The following is an 8,202-nucleotide window of genomic DNA, read 5'->3' as shown; positions in this document are numbered from 1 at the left end:
TCATTGCAGCTCTGTTTCATTCCCATCTACTGAGTCAAATGTTTCATCCAACAATTTTGAACCAATTGCTAATTTACAGATAAAAAAAAAAAATAATAATCAAAAATTAATTAAATTCTATAAATCCAGCAAGACTTCCTCAATGAACTACAGTTACACAGGAAATCAACACTGATGTATAGTAAATAAAACACAAGACAATAATTAGATGTAGCAGTTTATTGCTTTAATCAGGACTTCACTAGAGAGCATATTTGATAATGTTGCAACCAGCCTCAAATTTATGTTTAGTATTACAATACTGTAGTACCCCCATTTCTTGGCTGGGTATTAAGAGGTATTTTCATAAATCATAATTGAACCTTCTTCTGGTAACTCAATCTGCTTGTTGGATTCCTCAATGACTGCTTTTGCTTCGGTGTAGGTGAGCCCCTTGTAGACACCACTTTTTTTATACTGGTAAATGGCTCCATCAAGACAGGTAATTTCCACTGTTGCATTGTAGGGAAGATCAATGTTTGCTCTTCCAATAGTAACATGAATATCCATGGTTTTACCAGGAGGGACTTTGATATTGTAGGTCAGAGTCTCTGTCCTCGTTTCAGTGTTTTCTAACTCCTGTGTAATGGCGATCCCCAATTTGAAACTAAACTCCGTTCCAATCTCAACAACATCTAGAATGCCTACTTTGACAGACATACCAATTGAGGTCTCCATACTGTTAGTGACAGACCAAGAGGATTTTTTGGTGATTGTCTTAGATGTTTGCAGTGTATATTCCTGCTCAACAGAGGTCTTGTTTTTGTAAGTCATCGATTTGATTTCTTCCACATTCACGCTTGGGACCACCTGGTGCAGAGTTGGGTATTCAACGTCTTTCATCACTGCAGATCTGACAGATTTGATGAACATGAAACCTAAAGAATCAATGTCTGAACCTGATCTTCCCATAACCCCTAAGCAAATTCCAGAACCAACATCAATTACATACTCTTTTTTTAGTCCCCAGGAAGTCATATAGGCAAAGAACTCTCGTTGTTTGTTTGTTCGGAACTTGATCGCTCCCAAACGGGTACCAGCTCCATTTCCCCACAGTGAGAGAGAAGAAAAAAACTCTCCAGGCTCAAATTTAAACTCACTATAAGGCTCTCGATCTGCATTTCCATAGACTTTGGTTTGTCCATCAGTAAGCCATAGCTTGATAGACTTGACCTGCCAACCTCCAACCCACACGCCAATCTTTTCCAACAAAGCACCATTGTTGTATCCGGTGAAATCAAAAGGTACACCTGAATGACTGCCTCCTATGATGTACACTGGTAAAGTCATCTTGGTCCTCCTATGCAGGATTCTAAAAATAAAATTCAGCATAAAAATGAGTACAAATACAATACATGATAAGACAACATTTCACACATTTTATTCTGATCAGTGATCCCTGCCAAGAAATCATGGCTGAGAGATCTCTTAATAAATTGCAGTGCGAACCACACCACAGTATTACTATTTTTCAGATACTGCAGTTCAGCAAACATAAAAGTTTCATCTCATAAGTCAAGACAGACTTCTGCTTGACTATACCTATAGTAGCTAAGGCCAGTTGGAAAATTAACATTTTACAGTGATAATAATCATGACATGCTTTATATCGAAAATATTGATTTTTTTTGTGATTTTCTGTATATCATGGGGCACCAAATTCAAAGATTAAAATCATTTTTCACCATCAAGCAACATTTTTTTCACAAAACAGTTTTTAGGCTTCAGTTATAGTTTTTTTTCTTGTTTTCGCACTATATCGCACTGCTGATAACAGAAGAATCCTTACTATGGTCAAGAAAAGACCCAAATGTTGATCTGATAGGTCAGAAAAAGTCTTCAAGATGCAGATGTGGATGTGTCGGAAATGACTATGTCCAGAAGACTTCATGAACAGATATACAGTGGCCACACTGTAAGATGCACACCACAAGTTAGCCACAAAAACAGGTTGGCCGGATTACAGTTTGTGAAAAAGGATTTAAAAGATCCTGCAGAATTCTGGAAAAAGGTCTTGTGGACAGACAAGTCAAAGATGAACATGCATCAGAGTGATGGGAAAACTAAAGTGTGGAAACTAAAAGGAACTGCCCAAGATTCAAAAGCAAACCACCTCATCTATTAAACATGGTGCTGGGGGTGTTATGGCTTGGGCATGTATGGCTGCCACAGGTCCTGGCACACTTCTCTTCATTGATGATAGAACTGCTGACAGCAGTGGCAAAATGAATTCTGAGGTGTACAGAAACATCTGATCTGTGCAAGTTTCGGTAAATGCTTCCAAACTCACCGGACAGCACTTCATCCTACAACAAGATAATCATCTTAAACATACTGCTGAGGCAGAACTAAAAATGGAATATTCTTGAATTGCCAAGCCAGTCACCCGATTTAAATCCAGTTGAGTAGGCCTTGAGTAGGCCTTCCATATGCTGAAGAGAAAAAAACAAGCAGATGCTGAAGATGGCTGTATTCGCTTGTCTTGGAAGAGCTGTTGTTTTTTGTTGTTTTGTTGTTTAAATGTTGTTTTTTGTGTATACAGCAAACCTGCTAGCTACCATGTGCTATATATACTGTGAGGGAGTACTTAAATGAATGCGATTGAGAGGGACAGTAAACAGAATGTAAATACAGTATGTGTTTAATGTTTGTAATGTCGACTTATAACTGTCCACTGTTTCCTTTCTTGTGTTAGATATACCAAAATCAAAAGCTGATGGACCAACACAACCACAACTGAGAGTTTTTTCAAGAACAATCCAGTGGTGCAGAGGACAGAGGTTCAAGGCTGTATGGTGTTTCCTTAAGAGGCATTAGCTCTCTGGAAATGTGTTCTTTTGAAATTGCGGCACATTAAGTAACTAAACAATATAGTAATATGACAGAAAAGGCGATATCCCTCCCATCGTGATTACGGCGGTCCAAGAATCACATGAGAAAAATATATTTTAGCTTACATTTACTGACGGTTGATGCGGTTACAGACGGAAAGCATATGACAAAGACTTTATCCAGGTGGGAATCTGGATCAACACAGTCTGCCACTTTTTGTCCCCACGCTGAGAGGGTTTTCGGACTTTGCCGACACGTTCTTCAAAGGGTCTGGTTTTTGTCCAAGCCTTTAAATAATGTCTGCTTCACTTGTTGGTCTTATCTGGTTTCCACACAAGGGCAGGAAAGACGTAACCCCACTTCCAACAAGAATAGGACCATGCTCACACTGCAGTTCTTATTCTCCCAACAAGGAAAGAAGATTTTGTGCTGACAGAGGACAGAAATACATTATCCTGTGTTTAGGCTGACTATACAATCCTCCAGTTGTCTTTGGCTATCTAGTCTATGCTTGGCTAACAATTCTAAATGCTGAGCCCCTGTGTGCCAAACTTAGCATGCACATGTGAATGAAACTCATAACAGTATTGTCCAGATATAGTGACATAAATATTAAAGAAACATGTATTATATCATATGGTACAGCTGCTATAAATGGATAGAGTATTTTCAAAGTAACCCTACTCAGTGATTCAGCATTTACATATGAGGGCCTCAGGAGTTGGAAGAAGATCATGTTCAAAGATGGTGACTTTGCAGTTCGTGCTAAATCAGAAGTGCACACTAATGTAATGATTGTATGGGTGGAATATGAAAGTCATCTATTTTGAGTTTTCTTAATATGGAGTGCAAGACTAAATGTAGAAAAAGTGAAAATATAGAAGTTCCCAAGCACTTATGTCCCGAACTGTTCCAAAAATGGCCACAAGAAGGGGAGACTCCATTGAATAAAATCCTGGCTTGTTTCATGTTAAATCTTAATAAAATACATGAAGTTCTGAAGAGCATGAAAAGGCAAAAAGCAGTTGTTTAAAAGGCAATCCACAATGATCAAGTTCCAAAAATCACAATCCTTAGCGCAGAAAGGTAAAAGAGTCCAATAAATCACAAAAGCACAAGAAAAATTACCAAGAAACACTCACCAAACTCCCAAGCACATTTGAGATGAACCGAAAGCAACTGTGGGAAATCCTCACCTTTATAGGGCCGAGGGCAGTCCCTAGTGGTGATGGACAGGTGGTACTGCCGCTTGCGGAACCCCACACAAGACATAAGGCAAATAACATCAGCCATAGAAAACAAAGCAGATAATTAACAAAAGTAATACTACCATAAATAAATGACACAAAAAAAAAAAAAAAATAACACAAAACAAGAAACTGAACCCCAACCAAGGGCGTAAACAAATCGTAATCTTAGATCCTCAAATGAGTGTCTCCTTACAATTCCAAAAGCTAAACTTAAAAGAAGTGGTGAGGCGGGCGGCCTTCTGCTGCTATGCACCTAAAATCTGGAATAGCCTGCCGATAGGAATTCGCCAGGCTAATACAGTGGAGCACTTTAAAACACTGCTGAAAACACATTACTTTAATATGGCCTTCTCCTAACTTCACTTTATCTTAATCCTGATACTCTGTATGTTCAATTCATCATAATAACTATTCATGGTGGCTCTAAAATCCGTACTGACCCCAAGTCTCTCTTGTTTCTTTTTCTGGTTTCTCTGTGGTGGCGGCCTGCGCCACCACCAACCTACTCAAAGCACCATGATGCCCCAGCATTGATGGACTAAAAGCCAGAAGTCCACGTGATCACCATCATCATCATCAAGTTCTTCCGTGAAAACCATAAATACAAAGAGGACTGTTTCATTTATGTTAGGTAGATTGCCCAGAGGGGACTGGGCGGTCTCATGGCCTGGAATCCCTGCAGATTTTATTTTTTTTTTCTCCGACCGTCTGGAGTTTTTTTTTTTTCTGTCCCCCCTGGCCATTGGACTTTACTCTTATTCTATGTTAATTAATGTTTACTTGTTTTATTTTCTTACTGTGTCTCTTATTTTTCTATTCTTCATTATGTAAAGCACTTTGAGCTACATTCTTTTGTATGAAAATGTGCTATATAAATAAATGTTGTTGTTGTTGTTGTAAACATGGCTGAAAAATAACAATACAAAATTTAATTAAATAATAATTCTTTGCATTTATATAGCGTTTTTCTCACTACTCAAAGCACTCTGCAATTGCAGATTAAGGGTCTAGCTCAAGGGCCCAACAGAGCAGAGTCTCTATTGGCATTTACGGGACTCGAACCGGCAATCTTCCGATTACCAGGGCAGATCCCTAGCCTCAGAGCCACTAAATACACTCAATCCACTCAGGAAAAAAAATCAAAAAGACCTGGACAAGCCTCAGAACTGTGTAAACATTTAGAAAATGCAGTTTAATGTAAAGAAGTCCAAAGTGCTACAGGTGGGCAAAAGGAACATCAGTTATAAATACAATATGGAAGCAATCTCAGGTAAGGATTTAGGGGTTTATGTTGAAAGAATGTTTTCAATGTCTATGCAATGTGCATAAGCAATTAAAATGCAAGTAAAATGTTATTTTATATCTTAAAAACTGTTGAATGTAAATCAAGGTACGTTATACTTAGACTATATAATGCAATGGGGGGATGGGATCTGGAGTATTGTGTGCTATTCTAGTCTCCACACTACAAAAAAGACATAGCAGCACTTGAAGTGGTGCATTTTAGAGCAACCTGGTGCATCCCAGAGGAGACGGCATGGGGACCTAATCCAGGCATTCATAATTCTCAAAGGCATTGATAAAGTAGATCCAGCAGAATTCGATCAGTATAAGGGTGTGTCATATAGTCAAAGACAACAGTGCAATGTAAGGGGAATTACATTTAAGACTGAAGCCAGGAATCACTGCTTTATGCAAAGAGATGTGAGTATCTGGGTCCAACTACCGAGGCATGTAGTTAAAACAGAAACCTTGATATGTAAGTAGTATCTGGATTGGGACAGCATTGCTATTAGTTAAACAAACAAGCTTGATCGACTGAATGGTCTCACCTATTTTGTCATTTTCTTATGTCTTATGTTCCTCATGATTAGCAGTAGTCAACAATGAACCACTTGTTTTGGCAGTTATTTAGGAGAAATTGAATCTAATCCAAGATTGTCCTGTCAGTGACCTGGCAGGTAAACTTTTAAACAAAACCGACAGATGCATGCAAACACAACAAAAAAGGTCAAAGTTGGGAGATCAAGAAATGGCAGCCAAAGCAAAAATGTGAGACAAAATTCATAGTCAAAGGGTTCAATCAATGAGATCAGAATTGATCAAAACTTGCCAGTAGTAATTAGCAGAAGGGTTTTTTGAAGGTGTTTGGGTATCCGTGAATTTTATAAGGAAAAGAACTCCCCAGCTGATGTTTTATCCCAAACAGGTGATAACCGCTGAGACCAACCCCTAGAAACACAGGACACATACCTAATGACAAGTACTCAAAATGGTGGCAATTGAAGGACCTAAAATGGCATCCTAGGCAAAAAAAAAACCCACAATATCTAAACTATTGGGACAATTAAACAAATAATGACAAGAACAGAATACTTGACACCAGAAACCCCTAATTCACGTACAAGATGGGAACATTTCCTATACAAATGAGTAAAAGGCATGCAGCGTGGCACAGTGGTTAAGGGTTTGGACTTCAAACCCTGATGTTGTAGTTTTGAATCCCACCCCTGACACTGTGACCCCCTGACCTGTCTGTGCTCCAATTGGAAAAAAAAAAAACAAACAGAAATGTAACCAATTATATCTCAAAAGTCTCTTTGGATAAAAAGTGTCAGCCAAATCAATAAATGTAGAACAAAATCAAATCATGTCAGAGATAAGCCTACCAGCATCTAGTGACACAAAAAGCAAACAAAATTAGCTTTCTATATTTGAAATATCTTAAGTAACAATGGGATAAAATTGGCTTATACTAATTAAACCTGTTCAGTTTAGTCAAATCAACAAAAGATTTAAAAAAGTCTTCACCAGCAGGCAGATCACAGGAAAGCAAAATGACAGAGCGTTTTATTCCAGTCACATTCTAATAGCAGGAAAATGTACAACTCTACTAAAATGTTTTTCTTTACACAAAGAACCACAGACACATGGAATAAATAACCAAGTAGTGTAGTGGAGAGTAGGGGGCTTCGAATCTGAACTTGATGTTATTATTAATAATCTAGGTGAATAAGATGGGTGAGCTTGTTGGGTTGCATGGCCTATTCTCATCACAATTGTTCTATCCATCCATTAGTCCATCGATTGTTCAAAAGTGCTAAAAGATTAAAGCAATCACATTCATACATAGATCCCTCTCAGCCCTGCAGTATTATAGTCACTGGGGGTACAGAAGCTACACATGAACAGTCCATTTTATATTTTTTAATTTTAAGAGTAATACAACTCATTATCTGATGACACAAAATTGCAAAGCAGAAATGTTGTTAAGAGTTATTGTAACAAGATAATGGCAGAATTCTTTCAACACAACAACATCAGGAAGTGCTACATTCCACATTTGTAATGTTAAACCCCAGGAAGTTCTCGCTTTACTTACACTGGCTCCTGAACTTAAACGGAGTAAAAGAAAAAATAATTATTATCTATGAGTAGTAATGTGATATTAATGTACTAAACAACCATTTGGCTTTAAAACTTTACACCAGCATACAGTAGGCCTTAAAGTGAAATTGTTTTAAGAATTATAAAGTGATAAAATTGCCTTAAGAGAGAAAACAAATTATAATCAATGTTTACTGCCTCCATTAAAACACAAATGCCTTACCTCCAAAACAGGTCAAAGTCTGGATAACAAGATGTTTGGGGGATGTAGCAGTGCACTCTCTGGTAAGTAGGCAAGATCTAACAAAATGTGTTGTGTTGTGACAAATTGCAGTTAAACGTTTATTTTTATAGGTGAGCTGCTTACAACATGGACAAAAAAAGTTCTTATTGTGGTAGAACTTCCCAAAAAACAAGTTCCAGTAAGTTTGAGTCACTCACTTGGTCAGCAATGTTGTCTTCCAGTTTAGTTCACTTGTCTACACATACAGCAGTTTAGATGGTTAGGGCGTAAAGTCATCCATGGGGAAATTAGAATTGTTGCCTAAAGCAATGGACCTTCTAAATTTAGGAAATTCTAAAGAAATGTCTAATAACCACAAACTCAGGGTGTTTAGCAAAGTAGACATACTGTCATCTTCAGCTGGTAGCTAGTTCTCTTTTTTGACACGCTAACTTTTTCAAAAGAACAAAT

The 8,202-nt window shown here is 37.8% G+C and overlaps 1 protein-coding gene across 1 annotated transcript; it reads right to left on the bottom strand.

Moving 5' to 3' along the window:
- Positions 1-204: 204 nt before the first annotated feature.
- LOC120530038 (aerolysin-like protein) lies at positions 205-7,815 on the bottom strand. Its single transcript, XM_039754198.1, has 2 exons — positions 7,732-7,815; positions 205-1,351 (listed from the first exon to the last, which is right to left on the bottom strand). The coding sequence occupies exon 2, from the start codon at positions 1,327-1,329 to the stop codon at positions 331-333; it is 999 nt and encodes a 332-aa protein (XP_039610132.1). The 5' UTR covers positions 1,330-1,351; positions 7,732-7,815; the 3' UTR covers positions 205-330.
- Positions 7,816-8,202: the final 387 nt, after the last annotated feature.

Source organism: Polypterus senegalus, chromosome 5 (genome assembly GCF_016835505.1).
Source record: "Polypterus senegalus isolate Bchr_013 chromosome 5, ASM1683550v1, whole genome shotgun sequence".
NCBI classification, from domain to species: domain Eukaryota; kingdom Metazoa; phylum Chordata; class Cladistia; order Polypteriformes; family Polypteridae; genus Polypterus; species Polypterus senegalus.
Note: the sequence above shows the minus strand (reverse complement) of the source record. Positions and strands in the feature narration are given on the sequence as shown.

Bases quoted from the DNA above. Each gene is read 5' to 3' on its own strand.
- LOC120530038 (XM_039754198.1), bottom strand. From the start codon at position 1,329: ATGACTTTACCAGTGTACATCATAGGAGGCAGTCATTCAGGTGTACCT.